Raw genomic sequence first — 18,290 nt, forward strand, 5'->3', positions numbered from 1 at the left:
GGATTTTTTTTTCTCCCTGTTTCTGTCCAGAAGGATTTACCCTCCAGAATTTGTCACTTTGGGCTACTCTCCTTTAGATGGCACTGTTAGCACTTCCAAGAGGGACTGCTGCTGGCCACTTTGCTGAACGGGCTGAAACTGGGCCAGGACTGTCATTATTACTGGACTAACAAGACAGACCAGGTCAGGAGTGACCCAAGTCAGGGGGAGCCGTTCATGATATTTGCTCTAAAAAAATCTTTATGGCATCCTCTTCACAGTATCACTCCAGCTCCCGCCAGTCAGTTCACTTTCGAGCATCCCTCACAGCACAAGGACTGTATTCACATGATGAACATCCAACACTAAGGCCAAACTCAATCTGCTCCTTTTCAGAATAAGTTTGAAGTGGTTCCCAAAGTCAACAGGAGTCATGCATGCATATCTGAGGGCCTTAACTAATTAATCTGCTAATTAAATAATAATTTGAAGCCATGCTGTCTACAGAGACTGCAATTATTACTTTTCATAACTAGCTAAATGCTTATGTCAGAACCACTGCTTCAGATTTTTTTGTCCACTGCCTCCATCATCACCTCCTTTGATTGCCTAGGCTTTTTCTGAAGATAAAAAATTGGTTTAGCTGTCATTTAATAGGTCTGTATTAAGTACTGCTACATGTTGTGCACTCCTTGATGCCTATTAAATGAATCTTGCCTATTAAGAGCTTTTTCAACTGAGAAAGAGAGATGATTCCAGGATACAATTCATCAGTGGTCTGGAACAGCCAGAAAATAAATCCAACAAAGCCCAAAGAAAATGGTCATGCAACCTTAAGGTTGCTGCAGCAGGTGCTTAAAATTAGGAAGCACTCAAAGAAACTGACAGTGTGGGCCAACTTTCTTTACTACATATCGAGACTCTTTCTTCAGCTAAACTTGTCTGTTGGACCACTTGCATTGGTGCTTTCCCCAACTATGGAGAAAGAACAGAAGCAGCGTGAGCAAGACAAGAGAGCCACGGGCATGGGGAGACTCCTACCTGTGTGCAAAACACTGGTCCTTTGGTTGCTTTTAAGACTCAGACCAGTCCTTTCTGACTGGCAACACATTTTCCAACGGAAGTCAGCTCCAGTTCAAAGCAAAATCTATGTTTTGGACATTATTTCAGTCTGGTGTACGGAGCGAGACATACTAAAATTAGGCTATGGGTGACTATCAGCCCAAAGAGGCTCTCTTGCACCAAAGTAGGATTGGGCCCTCTGCTAAGCTAGGTAGAATTGCCAGTTGGACAAATCAACCCCAAACTTCTCTGGAATAAGGCCCCACCTTGTTCCTAAATGATTATTATTCCCTTGGCAGACTGCAGTTCTCTTCAGACCTCAACAATGTTGCCTGCAGGTTTCTCAGAAACAAAGACACACAATTATATAACGGAAAAATTTTCTTTTTCCATGCTGCCCTAACTCAAAGCCAGACAATGCAATTTTTCTCAAGCTTTCATACAATAATTCCATCTCAGAAAATGACTACATGTATTTTTGAATGACACTCAAAAACTTGGAAGTCTCTGTCTATGTTGCAAGACAGCAGACTTCCCAATTACGCAATTGTTTGAGTAATCCCAGATCATCCCACTACATGTAGGCTCTCAATTTGAGCATTGAATTTAAAAGTGCAGTAGCCTTAGGCCTCTCTGGAGGCCTTACTAAAAGACAGGCAAGTGCCTCAAGCAGAAATTCAGTTCTTTTAGTGTTGTAAACAGTCTTCTGGAAGTGCTTACCTGCCTCCATTCACTAAAAATGGAGCCTAAAGCAACCATACTCCTAATGTAGGTACCACACCTGAGTGCCTAACAGGTAACTGTTGAGCTCGCACTGACTGTGCAGCTCATCACCCAGGGAAGCCAGGGGTGTCTTTTCCTCGGAGGGGTCCATGTTACATGGCTCCCAGCAGCGAGGGGCAAGACACAAGTGTCTTGCACTGCACTGAAAGGTGATGTGCAGATATAAACACTCCAGGGCGACCAGGCAAGCCCGGAAGGGACTGAGACTCAGGTTTAGCCCAGGCAAGCAAGTCCAGCAGTGGAACTGAAAGAAATCTACATCTAATCCTGCCCAAGCCTGAAGGCACTTAAATTCCACAGGTATATTATTTTTTACCTCCAAGCCCTCCAGGCACTCAGAGGAGTATTACTGCAAACCTCAGCTGGCCTGATAGTGTAGCAGAGTTGGGAACATGAGGCTCAGTTATGCCTGGCCAGGACTTGGAGAAGAGTATATTTAATAAAGTCCCCTGAGGTGTTCAATTTAGGAGGCATTCTCAGGACAGATCTAACATGCACCAACAGGATGAGAGTCATCTCAAAGCTCAGCTGCAGCAGCTGTTCTCATTTAAAACATATCCAGAGGAGATGAAGGAGATATGCCCGAGCTTCCAGAATTCCTTCAGCAAATTGTGAATGAGGCATGAGACGAAAAATCTCTCCCCAGTGGACAATGCATAGCCAAAGCTGAGCAGACACTGCTCTGCCCTATTTTGTTTCCTTCTGCTTTAATCAAGGACACTCCCCAGTCAGCTCCAAAAAGAAAAAAAAAAGAGCAAAAAAAAAGCCCAATTGCCCAAAGCCCACCAATGTCAAGAGTAAAGAAAAATAGAGGGGAAAAATCCCCTGGGAGGGTATTTAAAATATTTAGTACTTTTAAAAAATTCCCTGTTTTTTCAGTTCAGTGAAGCTCCCCCTGGCAAGATCAGCTCCTACTTAGGGAAAAGTGTGAACTACAGTATTTGTTCAAAGGTAACTTTTCACATTAATATAAAAAAATAACCAAATAAAGTACTTCAGAATTTGTAAAGACTGAATCTATGTTTTGTTTTTTTTGGTTTTCTTCCTCCCATTTAATAATGAAAGTTTACTCTTGTCTTTTCCAAAAGTAGACAAACAGCCAATCAAGGATATTATCCAAATCTTGGGTCCTACTGCTGGTGATTGTCTGCCTGTTTTACAAAGTAGTTGGGACACCAGCTTAACCTGGAATGGTACAAAATACATGGGTATCGGGTGAACCAGGTCTGGAAGTCAGAACTCAGCTAGATTTCCCCACTAACCAACTTTTAAAACAAACAATACCTACAAGTCCTTCATGGTTACTGCTGTCATCTTTTAAATTTTTCTCATTTTATCTTGGATTTATGGAATAAATAAGCTTCTCTAATTATTGATGACATTTTATTTATGTTCTCTATAACTGCTGAATGTAATCTTCTAAATGCTGAGATAATGTTACTTTAACGTCTTCAGGAATTGTCACCTTTGTAACAGGGACCACTCTACTTGATCTGTGGTGAACAGGAACAGTAGGTAAGTACTGTGAGAAAGCAGATGTTGTTCATCCAGTACCTCTGGTTGACTAAATGCGTGGATTGTTTTTGCATTTGTTCGCAAGTATCAATATCTCAGTTACGCTTTCCATTTCGGCTGTAGCGGTCAGGGACTGGGACTTCTAAGTTTCTGTGTCTGCTTCACTCCTAAAAACATCCTGAAACTCCTCTGTGCTTGTGGCAAATGCTTCAGTCACAATTCTTCCTCTTCCAAGTTCTTGAACTTTGCTTTTCAAATAATAATTCCCTCCTCATAATAACTGTTTCAAAGAAATTACATGCTTTGCTCCCAACCACAAAGTTTCAAAGACTGTGGAATAAATTTGGGCAAGTGACTGGTGTAAAGGCAAGTATCTTTCCAATGGTAGAAAGCACGCATTGCACTTACCTGCATGAAAAAGTGCTGCGTTGTTATAGCAAAGACATCAAAGCCACAGCTGGCCCTTTTAAGGTCATCTCGAATATTGCTTAATTGCCGGGACTGCTCATCACACTTTTCCTTCAATCTCTGAACAAACTGCTTTTCAGCATCTCGACTGTCTCCTGGTTTGGGGGAGAATCCATTCTTTGGGGTGGTTGGCCTTTGCTTGGGATGTCCTATAAAGGAGAGAAGAAAAGACCATTAGGATCACTTACTTTATATGTATGGACATGAACTTTATGTCTTTCTATGGCCTTTGGTACTCAGCCCTATAAAAGAAAAAAGGTCTGTAGCTTTCACATAGATCTGTAATGACTTTCAAAGAAGCAAGAGCACAGCGAAATATGTTTCCCTATGGGCCAAAGCCCGAAGTTCTGTAACAGTCATCTCACCTCAGGCTCTGAGCCTGAAGGTCTGCTGTGAGTTGAGGAGAGCTCTCCTACGAGTGTCTTACTGAGAACTGAGGTCGTTAGAGGAAGGATTCACCTCACCTATGTTAGACATCCACAAGAATAGAGGTCTGCCATCTTGACATGTGAGGCTGAACTCTTCTGAATAGCAGAGAGAAAAATGGGCACTTCCAGGCTAAGATTCACCTTATCCTGTTGTGGATATGGAAAACAGTTGGATGACATTTACACTCCACACCCAATTTCTTTGGCCACCTGAACCCCAAGCTTGGTGACTTGACAGAGGTGCCAGATTTACACTGCCTTTACAGATGTCTTTTTGCCTCCAAATGGGACAATATGGGGCTGGAGCTTTCCTTCCCTGAATGCAAACACAGCATGGGTTGCTTGCTATTGGGATATCACTATTTATTTTTAACAACAATACTGCAGTCTACCTTGCCAGTTCCCTTCCTCTCCCCTTTATAACACCTCTAAAGTTGCAGCACAAAACATATATGTATAGAAATGCCTCCAGGTACCACATAAAGCTGACTGGTTACACCACTAGCTCTGCATGGCTGCTCTCTGCACCGTTGGTCACAGCAGAATCACCATATGGTCTGCCTGCAAAAACGGGTCCAGGCAGACTCTTGTCTCCTCTGATGTGCTCCAGGTTGGCTTGAAGCAAGCCTGATCCTGTATAAAGATGTGAAACCAATAGTGTAGCTTGTCTTTAGGATATCAGCTCAAATACAGTGTCACATTCACATGAATGGTGTAAGAATTAAAGCTTATTCATGATGAGGCTTTCATCCTAGACTAAGTTCATATCCTGTTTGAGCCAACCATCCATTTCTCTGGATATACTCAGTTACGAGGCTGAAGCAAAAAGAGGCAGTGTTCTGGTAGTGTCAGGTTGCTCAAGCCACTGCTTGGACAATCTGTTTTGTGTTCATCATCATAGTTTTCTGAGAACTCTCCTCTGCAAACGTTTATGGTCAGCTGGGCAACACCTTTTCACAGCTTACTGATTCTTTTCACTACCCTTCGTCTCTCCTCAGCTGATGCTTTTTAGCTCATTCCTGAATACTGCCCAGGAATCTCTGCTTCTCTTCCTCAGCTCCTCCCACTAGTCGCAATTTTTAGCCTAGGAGCTAGAGTCAGTAAGAAAGAGAGAAAAAATAGAGTCAGATACCTTATTCTTATGTGTTACTAGAGATGGCAGACATTGGTCTGGATATAGATGAAAAATGAACATTTCTGTTAGCAGAAAGGGTTGGGTATGCAAGAATCTGAAAAAAGGTATCTTGTAATTTTATAGTCTTGTGTACAGTTCCTGAAAAATAATTGAGGGACAACATCTCCAACCAGTCCTCAGCAGTGAATGCAACAGAGGACAGTATTCTGCCATGGATGCTACCTACCCCTTTCCTAAAAAACGGAATTCTTCCACAGAGATGCACCTGATGGTACGAGTTTGAGCCAATTTGTGAAGTAGAGCATTGTTCCAGAGGTAATTTTGTCAGATGTGCTTTAGGTATTTTAGATCTTTAAGACTGTGGCCTGGGTGTGCAAACGGATCCTTACGGCAATTTTACTAGACCAGGCACGGAAGCAGTATGGCTTTGCCAGAGCAATACACCAGGAGCGTATTCCTACTTTTTCAGATCCCCAGCTTGTGGAGCCGCTGGGAACACATCCTCCAATTCACTCGACTACGTTCTGGCTCCAGGCTAAGCTTACAGGGAGCTAGCTCCAGCAGAGATGCTCCCTCTTGTCTCCAAGTATCTCATGCTGCAACTGCAAGGAGCCACAAGTGCAAAACAGCCTTTGAAAGTCTTTGTGCCCAAGACTTGCCTTTGCAAAGAGGAATACCAGCTTCTGCAACGTATCAAGACTAACTTCATGGCATTGCAGGACCTAAATAATACAACACGGGGTGTTGGAAAGGACTTTCTGTCATTAAAAGAGTTCAACCAGCATAGCTATTGCCCTCTCTCCGTTTTCATGTCAGTTAAAGCCTGTACAACTTCTTGTGCAGGAATGGTATCTTCTTACAGATTCTTTCATTCATTTAAAGGGGCTCTTAACTGGGCAGTAGGTATTATCACAAAATAAGAAATTCATAAAGGCAACAGCCATAAATATCTGTCTTTTTAGTATAAAAATCTCAGGTTGTTTAGGCAATATGGTGACGTTACAACAGAAGGCATAGGGAGAAATGTAGGGACAAGCCCTTGAAATCAGTCCAGTTTCAATTAAAACAGAAACCCATCAGGGTGTTTTGTCTTATATTTTTCTAGCTTTCCTGTTCATTGGAACATTTGAAGTGCACATCTCTATGTTGTCCTTGTCAGTATTATAAGCTGTCCTTGTAAATTAAACTGTGCTATTCTCCTCAGGGATAAATCTGAATTTCTTGGTTCATTTGGGTCTGAAAATCAGCTTACTAAGCTTATTCTGCCATTGATGTCTCTCATCTGTTGCTCTGCACAAAACAAGGTATATATTAATGATGCTGGCCCTTATCCTGAATGTCCTTTTTGCTGCTGGTGGGACCAGGGGGACAGATCTACTGTAGGCTGAAATCACGGAACCCCTTTGATCCACTTCAAAATTCTCAGGTCTTTTTTATCTACCTGAATGTTTGAACTGAAGAGACATAACAAGTATATACTCATAATTAACACAGTCCATGAGGATTTAGATGGGGAATTTGCCTTTTAATTGTCCGATTTCTGATATTTTGGTAAGGAAAGTGAGGAAATTACTTTGAGAGGATTGATAACAAGCAATCTGTAGAGTGACAGATGTCAGAAACAGAAGACATCATCCTGCAGTGGGGTGGAAGGAGAGCACCTGCATGTATATACACCTGCTCCTATACAGAGATTTCAGGAATGGTATTGCATCAATAGATAAATTTGAGAACCCTGCAAGACTCTGCATCTCAAAACTCCCTTGCAAGTCTTCAGGAGGACCGATCCAAATTCTAAAGATCAGATTCGAGGCTAAAAAAAAAATCTGTATGACAGTCAAAAAAAGTGCTGATTAAAAGGAACTGTATGTGAGGAGGCCAGTAACAGAGGGAAAACAACCTAGAAACAGCACTCAGAACTTTTAAAGCCTGTTCCATGGCCATAGGTAGCTGTGGTGGAGTTATCTGGGGGACACATGCTCTCCTATCACAAACTGTAAATGCCACACAAGTTTGTGATCCTGATGGAGGAAAGGCTGTGCTACTGCCCCTTAGCCCCAGCTACACTTGCTCTTTGTCCTGTTTAATGGCTGCTTTGATTATTTTGTGAAATTGTTAAATAGGTGAAAAAATTGTCTGTATTTATTGCTTTATTAATGCTTGCTATTTTGTTATTTCAAAGAATGCAAAAGACTACTCTAAAAAATAAAGGAAGATGAGGTTTATTTTCCCCTATTTGATCCTTGCAGTGATAAACAATTTTAGGTTGCTGTAATTTCAGACAATTGAGCTTAAGAAATCCTAAATCAATCTGATGGAGAGACTGAACCTCTCATGAGAATGAAGAAACCTTTAAGACCTCATGAATTGGATATGCCAAAAATCTAAGCCGTGAAAATCATTGTCACCCATAGAAATGCAGGCCTCCTTAAGACAATACAAATACACAGTACAAATACGCCTTTGTTTAATTTTGCTTTCTAATTCTAGTGGAAGCGAATCAGCTGTGCTGTAACATGCTGGTACAGCCACAATCACCGCTGGTGCTTAAACTGGGCTCCCACTGTTATAAACGCTGGTGAGCTGCCGGTCTGGCACTCTCAACAACAAATTTTTCTTTGTATTTCTCTTGGTGATCTCAGCAGGTGCAAAAGAGCCAGAAAATTATATGATTCAGAGTGCAGTGTTAAGTTCACCTTTTTACCCTAGTACCTTAGTAGGGAGAAAAATTGTGAGTCCTGTTGGTGCCAGGGAAGGTTAAATTTAACCTTCCATTTTCTTGATTTTGTTGGTTGGGAAGGAGAAGAATAGGGATTGAGTTTAGTAAACATGAAGAGACTCTTGATGCAAGTTATAGGAGCCAAATTGCTATTCTACATGTTTTACACTTTACCATCAAATGAAGCAACATGGGGTTCTACCCCCCACAATTATAATTCAAGTATCATATAGCTGTAGGGATGACATCTAAATTATTTAAATAGAGTCTGAAAAATGAGGTAACAGAAGAGAAGATAAACTGCAAGCACAATGAAATCAGTGGGACCATGCCCACTCATTTCAGAAGCATTTAGATCAGCCAAAGGCCAGCCTTACAAAAACCTTTAAGTACCTTATACATTTGTTAATGTATACCTAGTAGACATAAATAGAAATAAGCTCTCTTCATTTTAGTAAAAAAACAAAAGTATTCTTTAGAAATGCTAAAACCATGTGCTTGTGCCCAATATTGAGGGGTAATTTGGCAATGTCCCAACAGCACTCTGAAGGTTATTTCTACAGATAATTCCTTTTCCAATTATGCATAGAAATATCCCAGGAAATTTAGTGCTTCTGCACAACAGTAAGAGTAGATTCTGAGTAATATACTGTCGCTCTAGGTAATTGTCTGAGGTGTCTTTTATTTCACTATATCTATCTGTTCTCTTTTATATAAGAAAATTATAATCATTAAAAAGATACTCCTGTGCCTTTAAACATCTAATAGCAAGAACTCATTGTTTTGAAGGAGAGATGGCTGCAGGGTTGTAACAAAGAAAACATAAGTCGATTCAGCTCATGCATTGGTATGATAAAGCCTGCTGTAACTCACAGCCAGCTTAATGAATCTTCACTTAACAATAGTAGGTCTCAGATTTTAGCGTGTTAACAAGAGATGCAAAGTCGACAAGTTTAAATCTTCCCTGAAACAGTGCTTTTGGGTTCATAAATACCTGGTGAATGGAGCTTGGTGGCTGTTACTGCTGATCTCTTAGGGGATGAGACAGCTGGTCTGTTAGCATCCTGATCTTTTTGTACTTCTTTCTTCAGACCTGTTTTAGAAAAAAAAAAAAGGTAGAAAGAAATCCGTTTTATAATTGTTTGCAATTGCGCAGAACTCTGTCACTAAGATACACACCAGAATGGCAAAATGTAAGTATTTCACCAACATACATCCTGGGCTTCACACAGAATGATGCTACGCAGTACTTCTGTGTTGGATGCCAACTTGCCACTCCTGCAAGCATGACTTGTGCACATGTGCATGTGGCTGAGCTGACATGCACAGTACTAAAGAAAGTCAGAAGGTGACCTTACACACTACCTTGGTTCTCCAGCCGTCTGTGGAGTGACAAATGCCATTAAGGCACAAAAGGCTACACAGGTAGCCCATTCTAACTGTTCTGAGCTCTGCGTTCTCTCTCTTTACCTTGCTATGCCAAGGATCTTCTGGGCTGGAGGAGAAGCTAAGTAGGACTGCACAAAGCTGACTTAAAGTTATCTGCAGGGCCCCGTTCTATCAACTTTTTCCCCAGGTTAGGAAACTGCCTTCTATGAAGAAAATTAACTCTACCCTGGCTGAAATCAGGACACCTGGTGACCAGCTTTTCCAAGAGGGTCTCACACAGGCAAGAGACGGGCTTCTGAAGAACCAGAAGCTGGCAGGATGTGTCAGGCTGTGCTGGATGTGACACCCGAGACCGGTAAGTGGGTCTCTGCCTTTGCAGTAAGTCAGGCAGGGCCAGAGAGGCGCAGCACGTTCAGTGCACAAACCTACACCAATGCAGGACACAACAGGGCCATACCGTTGCCTTGCTGTCCACAAGGCTGAACCAACACCTCGTTCATGCTCATCTACGACCCAGGCATGTGCCCAGCTGCCTGTCCTCCCTCCTCTTCTCTCTGTGTTTGTAGCTCTCCAGATTACTCCTGACCTCTGCATTTATCCTTTTTTCTGCAGCCACTAATTCCTCCCACTGACAGCATGATGCCCCAGAGCTCTTGAGTTATGATCTCCAGAAACTTTGAGCTAGTCTTTCCTCTTCCCTTAGTTTTGCAGTGGGAGGCGGCAACTCAGTGCCTGTTGTTATTCCTCCCACCACTGGAGCTCTCTGGTTACAGGCTCAGGATGGTCTGTCAGTTGTCCAAGCTCTGCAGTCTCCCACTGTCTCTTGTAGGAGGGAGATACAACTTCATCCAAGTGCCAGAGCGGCCACCCAAGCTCAGCTCACCCTCCTGCCCACCCACAACTCCCACCAAAATAGCTGTGGAGACCATGCTGAGTGCAGTAACATGAAAGCCCTGCCCTGCTGGCTTGCCCATGGTGTGGCAGTCACAGCCACAGGATTTCAGGGGGAAAACACTGACCAAGGAGTTGAGAAGGAAGAGCAAGAAAAAGCAAATCGCTGAGACGTTAATGCATTTTCCTGTTTTCTTTCCCTTTTTATCGCTAGTGTTTGTTGGGGGTTGTATTTAGCCTGCAGGACTGTGTCACAGCCCCTGGATACACAGGAAAAAGAGAGATTTAAGGCAAACCACTTGTCATAAAGGAAAAACAATGACTGCCTTATTAACTTTCACTTCTTTTATAAGTATGTTTACGGATGTCTTGTAGGAAAATGTCCCACGGAATCTGAAGTATCCGAAGCAGGAAAACAAAATCATATTTTCTTGGTGGTGCTTAAAGACAGTGGCAGTCCAAAAGTTTACACCATCTACCATTTTGCTTAATGAAAATATGATATGGCTATTTCAATAGTGGAGAAAAGTGATAATTTTATACGGGGACCATAATCTTCAGGGACGCTTACTGGATAACTAGTTTTCTGCCCTCTCCAAAGCCACAGCTAGTCACGGTTGCAGTATCAGGCTTATTTTTGATGCATCGTTCACCCTTCCACTTCTGTCTGCATCAGGACTTGCAGGCGGCGAGCTGCGGACACAGCATTTGCCACGCACCAGAAGCCGAGCTTCATATTTTCTAGCACCGTCTCTCAGCACTCGCTCACAGAGTGCTTCTGCGAAGAGCACAGGCACACGCACAAGCCCTGTGTCCAGCTATTTGCAGGAGGATGGCATAGGAGAAGGTCTGAGACCCTCTTTGACTCTGTCCCACTGTTCGTAGGCAAATCGCGCCACCAGCCATCAGGGGCTGATAATGACTGAACTCTTCTTTGTACCTTTACTTTGATCCATCTCCATTTTCTCTGCTGTTTGTAAACTGGACATGTTGAGGCTATGATTCTCATTTGTGATCAATACTTCTCACAGTGAAGTGACTGAGGATATAATTTTCCTGTGTCTGCCACCTACTACGCTGTACTTTACTACAGAGCAGGACATAAAATAAGTTTACGGTGCCATTTCATTACTAAGGACCAAGTGAAAGCAATGTGAGACAAAACCATAGCTTGTTTTATAAGGTATAGTTTATATGGTTACAGATTCAAGCATTACTTTTTCATGGCAATGAGCCCTTGTTTTTCGCGTAAACATATGATGCACAAATGGGCCATAAAACAAGCTCCTATGTAAATTTCTCCGTGGCAAATGTCAAACAGAGACAATGGTGGGGAAAATGTGTTTTCCTTATGCTTTCAGCAGTAACAAGGGGCATATAAGTACTTAACTACTTTTGGTTTTGAGACATTTTCAATAAGGGAACACCTGGGAAATTAGTTCAGCCTCTTAACCTTAAGCACAAAGCGAGGAACAATTCCCCGGTTAGAGCTCAGTTGAAAGAAAAGAGAGCAAAGAAGCAAAGGAGCCCAGCGAGCACCACGGCTCTGCAGAGGGCAAGGCGAGGTCTGCGGAGAACAGCGAGTGGTGCGCGGGTGCGGACGGCCGTGCCCGTCAGGGGTGGCTGCACGGGAGACGTCAGCCCCAGAAGCTGGAAGATCAGCAGAGCCTGAAGCAGGTTGCGAGCAAAGGTGCAAATAGGTACCTGGGCAAGGGCAGAAGAGTAGGATTAACACAAGGGGGTGAAACGAGGATAACTGCCCTCCTTCTGTTTACAAGACGAGGGGAGCTCCTGAGGTCTGGGAGGGATGGCGGTGCAGCAACCCAGGAAGCAAGGAGGGCTTGTGTAGCAAGGGAAGAGACGGTGCTCAACTCAGCTCTGCTGGGCAGGGCTCGAGGAGAGGGGCACGTGGAGCTAGTGATTATTCAACTTCTCCTTCATAAGTAGAAGGGTCCTGGTGGGCTCTCTGTGGCCCTCCTTAGTGGAGAGGGATTTAGGAAGCATGCAGTAGGGAAAAGAAAGGAGAGTCTGCAGGAGCAAACTGTTATCGTTGTGCTAAGCTCATCACCCACAGGGAAATCTTAGAGGAAGAGCCATCCCTGGCATTAGACCTCAAGTAAGAGCTCGTGATGAATGTTTTTCTCTTTTTTTCTCTTCCCTTTTTAAACAACAGCTGTTAGTTGGTTAAAAGAGAAACATTCAGAAAACATGTTGATTTCAAGAGAAGTTCCCGCAGGGAAAATTAATTTTTAAATTACAAGAGTTTGGGTTCCAAATTTGTCATTTCACAGAAACCTAGAATTTCAGGTTTTAAAAAAATTCTGTAGGAAAGCGTTGGTGTGATGATCAGCATAATGCTGTACTGCAGGGTATGGCACAGCTGGAGGTTATACAGTTTGATCTTTTCTACCTTGGAGTGTACTAGAAGTAACTCAAAGGTTATAATGTACATAAAAAGTTTGATGCTCCACTGTAACTCAGGAAACAAGACAAACATTTCAGTCATTACTGAAAAATATGAAACCTCAAGTAATACTTTGGCTGCCATATGTCTTTTGAAATGTCAAAAGGTGTTGCGCATACAATCATAAAACAATAAAATAGATGTAAAATAAAATTGTAACAGGAAATTAAACACCACAAGTGTCTATTTCTTGAACCTCCACGCTGTTTTAATTTTCTTCTAAATTTGTCTTTTAACACATATATTAACTCTGACCTGGAACAAAATTTACTTCAAACTCTTAGAGTTGTTGCCCACAGGCTGGAAATAGGGAACTCCAATTAGCTCTGTGCTAAATGCCCGTGCATTAGCTTTATTCCTGCTGGCTGCGTAATCAAGGTTCTTAGCACTGAGCCTCACAGCAAAAGGCTCCTGGCAGAGCAGGAATCACCACTAACTTCCAGGCTTCCAGGAACAGCTTCCAAGGCTCTGCCAACCCCCTCCACTATGGGAGCTCATGGAGCGAGAAGTTGTCTTTCCGGTAGCCAGGAATCAAAGCCACAAACTACTAACTTTTATATGAATTTACATTCCATTTACGGTTACAAATCCCACAAAGTTTCTTCTCTTTTAGAAGTTATAGAAATGGATATCTCAGGCCATAAAATAACTGTGAGAATAAATACTTGCTTGGTTTAGCCCCAGCCGGCAACTAAGCACCACGCAGCCGCTCGCTCACTCTCCCTCCCACAGCGGGATGGGGGAGAGAATTAGGAAAAACCTCGTGGGTTGAGATAAACACGGTTTAATAGGACAGAAAGAAAGAAGGGAACAATAATGATAATACCAACAAAGGAATGTACAAGAACAAGTGATGCCCAATACAGAAATTGCTCACCACCCCGTGATCGACAGCCCGTCCCTGAGCAGCGATTTTCGCCCCCCGGCCAACTCCAGTTTATGTACTGGGCATGACGTCGTATGGTAGGGAATATCTCTTTGGCCGGTCTGGGTCAGCTGTCCCGGCTGTGTCCCCTCCCAGCTCCCCGTGCACCCCCAGCCTGCTCGCTGGCAGGCCAGCACAAGAAGCTGGACTGTCCTTGACTGCTCAGCAGCAACCCAAAACATCAGCACATTATCAACAGTTCCTCATCCCAAATCCAAAACACAGTCTCACACTAGCTTCTGTGAAGAAAACCAGCTCTATCCTGGCTGAAACCAGGACAGTATCCACCCCTTATTCCATACCATTTACGTCATGCCCAGGTCCTATACTTTTCAATACATTCCAATTATTCATTATTACTCTTCCTGTCCTTTAATATATACACACAGATATCACTCTCTTAGTCCATGGGCCATCACTTAAAATGTCTATGGAGTTCAGTCAGTCCATGACTCTGGGCTTCATCCATCATAGCAGTCTCTCAGGGCAGGGGAGATGGTATGTGGTGTTGGAGTAGTGGCAGTGCCCGCCGTGGGGGTTGGAGTAGTGACAGTGCCTGCTACAGACGTTGGAGTAGTCACAGTGCCTGCCCCATTGCCATCAGACCCAGAGAGCCCCTCTCCCCTTTGCACAGTGTTAAATAGGGTTCTGTAGGCATGGGCCAGGCCCCAGCACATGGCAATGATTTGTGTCTCCTTGGAGCTGCCAGGCTGACAGCATACTTCTTCCAGATATTCTGCTAGTTTATCAGGATTCTGCACTTGTTCGGGAGTGAAGCTCCAAAACACCGGAGGTGCCCACTGCCCCAGGCATTTGCCCATGCTGTTCCACACGCCCTGCCATTCATAACTATCCAGCCTTGGGGCAGATCTCCGGGTGATATTCTTAAATTGCTTGCCAACCTTAGACAAAACTGAAACCATGTTCCCCAGAAGTAGCAATAGAGGTATTTTAACCAGCCAAGGGTGTTCAAAATACTGAAAAATTATTGTGATGAAGGAGGAAATGTTATGATAGAGGGTAGCAAAGGTACCATTCTGCATTTCCTCCATAAAAAACCTTTCAGAGGCAGAAGTATAATTGCTAATCGTCTCCACAAGACTGTAGCCAAAATACAGTAACGGCTTTAGTACAGAGCTCAGATGATACCACATTAAGCTCAAGGTCAGTGCTCTAAAAACAAAATTCACAGGCGAGACATTACTAATCATTGCAGAGTACAGCAGCCCGCAGAAACCAACACCGATCCTTAACATGTACAGCAAAGACGAGAGCATGATGCAAATCAAACTGATATTGTGACCTGCAACCGTTATTATCTCAAGCCTCGGGCCCCACGTTGGGCGCCAAAAAGGACTGTCGTGGTTTAGCCCCAGCCGGCAACTAAGCACCACACAGCCGCTCGCTCACTCCCCCTCCTGCAGTGGGACAGGGGAGAGAATTAGGAAAAACCTCGTGGGTTGAGATAAACACAGTTTAATAGGACAGAAAGAAAGAAGGGAACAATAATGATAATACCAACAAAGGAATGTACAAGAACAAGTGAGGCCCAATACAGCAATTGCTCACCACCCCGTGATCGACAGCCCGTCCCCGAGCAGTGATTTTCGCCCCCCCGGCCAACTCCAGTTTATGTACTGGGCATGACGTCGTATGGTAGGGAATATCTCTTTGGCCAGTCTGGGTCAGCTGTCCCGGCTGTGTCCCCTCCCAGCTCCCCGTGAACCCCCAGCCTGCTCGCTGGCAGGCCAGCACAAGAAGCTGGACTGTCCTTGACGGCTCAGCAACAACCCAAAACATCAGCACATTATCAACAGTTCCTCATCCCAAATCCAAAACACAGTCTCACACTAGCTTCTGTGAGGAAAACCAGCTCTATCCTGGCTGAAACCAGGACAGTTTTCTACTGGTGTGTTTACAGCATTTGCTTTTGAAAAACGCATCCAAATGCACAGTTCCGTAAAGGTATTTACATTTCCTCATTAACACACACAGCCTGCTTCAAACCGAACAGAAGGAGCAAAGGCAAAATCATTAGAAATACAAGGCAAAACACTCCAGACATGTTAAATCATTCAGCAATCACTTGGAAAAACAGCAGACAAAGCAAGGCACTTCTCCATTCCCCCATCATTGCTGAACGCTAGCCTAGGAACCAGAGCTAAATATACCTTATCGGAGATACCTTCCCAAGCGCTGCGGCAGAATCAGCGCTTGGATTTACCGGTGCCTTTCCGAGTCTTTAAAAGCCAGTACAGTGAGATAGGCTTCAATCTGCTTTCACACTTCAGACTGAAAACGTGCTAACAGATTATGCATTGAGTATTTATTCCAAAGCAAACCCTAACATGCTGTAGACGCCATTAACAATTCAGCAGGACTGGCTGCATTCAGTTGGATTCCAGCTGTTCTCAGGTGTATTTTGTAAGTTAACTAATGCAGTCTGCAAGCTTAGCCCCCCCAAGGAAGTGTCTTTAGTCACTCACAAACACAGAGAGCCACTTCAAGCTTTCTTCTGCCTTTCCCCCAATACCCACGACTACTCGTGTCCTTGGTGAGTAATGACACATCCATGCACGCATTGTTTGAGACAAAATGAGCAAAGCTGGAAATGTGTTGGATTCTGTAGAATAAGAGCAGTCTAATTCTCTTTAGAGACTCTCTGCTTCCTGTGATCTATGAGACACTGAAAGACTGTGAATAAATTAGTAGATGTAGAAGACAGACTACGTATTTGTTGAGGTAGAAATTGCTAAGAAGAAACAGCACAAGAAATTCTTGTGCTTTTCCCTTTGTGTTTGCTTCAAATTTAAAGTCAATCTGATAAGAAAAAAAGAAGGACAAGGACTATTTCATTGACTTGTCTGAAGATGACTGGTTTTTTTATATATTCAAAAGAAAAGTCTCTTTATCTAGTATTAAAAAAGTTGAGGAAAAAATAAACCTGATAAAATGAACCATTCTTTGGATGAATGAGAAAATCTCAGAGTAACTCAGAACCTCCAACGTTAGTTGCAGAGTTAAAGCAACTACTCCTTCTCTTCCTGTCATTTGACATGGATCCCACAGCATTTTATTGTCGCTTCCTCACAGAGTTGTGCCACAGCATGTTTCTGAGTGCTTCCCAGGACGGAGGTTGGAAAACTTGCAGCTGAACATCTCACTTTCACCTGCGTAGTGCTGCATATCCCCATGTTCAGTACCGGAACACTGTGAATGTAACCCACTGTGTATTCACTATTCAGCTTTTAATGGAAACTGTTTGCAAAGGGGAACAAAGCAGCAGCGGACTCTTCTCCCTCCATCCCTGCAAGAGCAATGGTCCTCACTTTTCCTCCCTCATCTGACCTTAGCTCATCCCTCTCCCTCCTGCTGACATTGTGTTGTCTGGATTTTGCAGAAGCTGATTAAAAGAAGTACATTTCACACTGCAAACTTGCTGGTGAGAGCTGTGATAACGCTGGCCTCCTATTTTTCATCTTGACTGTATTTAACAGCCTGCCCTGTTACATATGATTTACCGGTACTTGTAAAAGCCCGGGAATTGACTGGGTTAGTTTTTTGAACAATGTTTTTGATTTTCTTTAATTTAGTGGAGAGTAGAAACAAGCTGCTCAAATGAATTCTTTGTTGCTACTGTCATTGCACAAAAATGATGAGATTTCTTATGGGGAATAACAGTCACTTGTCTGTGAGATAAACATTAAATAAGAATAATAACCAAGCTGAAACAGGTATGCTGCAATACACACACCCAAAACCCCACAACAAGGCATAGAGAATATAAAATCCTTCAATCCTCTGATTTTCATAGACTGTTGGGTGGCAAGTCCAGCCTGGTGGACAGAGCTGAGGTCTGGAACAAGAAGCAACCTGATGCTCAGGAGTTCGGATCAGGACTGCACGCACAAACAAGGGATCCCAGAGCTGCATCAACATCCTGAAGGTGAACCAAAGTTTCAAAACACAGCAGAGTTTAGACGTACCAAGCTGGATTTTATGTGGATTTCTGCGTTCTGAGAGAGGGGTATGGCTGAACAAGACCAGACAGGGATGACACCACAGAGGAAGTTGTATTACATGAAGAGACTAAAAACTATGCAGAGCTGGTCAGATGTAAACCACTTCTTAAATCCTTACACACAGTGACTGATCCATACTTTCTTTTTTTCCTGAGTTACATGCAAGTCCCATTGCCTTTGTGGTAGCCATGCACTCAGCTCCCCAGCACTGACCTAACCCTTTAGCTAGACGTTTCTGCTCATGAGTTACTCTGCCTGAATGTGCAAAAGAGGTCATAGCACTAAAAAAACAACATGTGCCACAATGGTGGCACATTTATTCATCTAAGATGTTCATGGCACATAGAATTGCACATCAGCTATGTTGGGAGGGATCTCTGAAGTTCCCTGGTCCAGCCTCCTGTTCAGAATGGGTCGCACTAGGACAGGTTGCACAGGGCTTTGTCCAGCTATGTTATAGGTATCTCTAATGATGGAGGATTCACAACCTCTCTAGACAATCTGCTCTAG

At 43.3% G+C, this 18,290-nt stretch overlaps 1 protein-coding gene across 1 annotated transcript in view; it reads right to left on the reverse strand.

Moving 5' to 3' along the window:
- MTUS2 (microtubule associated scaffold protein 2) overlaps nt 1–18,290 on the reverse strand; it is a gene marked incomplete at both ends in the record, with an annotated part of 209,258 nt that overhangs the window by 56,449 nt on the left and 134,519 nt on the right. Inside the window, 2 exons of the mRNA XM_082008931.1 lie at nt 3,748–3,956; nt 9,084–9,182. Coding sequence (XP_081865057.1) covers nt 3,748–3,956; nt 9,084–9,182 — 308 coding nt within the window. The remainder of the gene's footprint in view (nt 1–3,747; nt 3,957–9,083; nt 9,183–18,290) is intronic.

This window comes from Phaethon aethereus, assembly GCF_964289735.1.
Source record: "Phaethon aethereus genome assembly, chromosome: 1".
Classification (NCBI taxonomy): Eukaryota; Metazoa; Chordata; class Aves; order Phaethontiformes; family Phaethontidae; genus Phaethon; species Phaethon aethereus.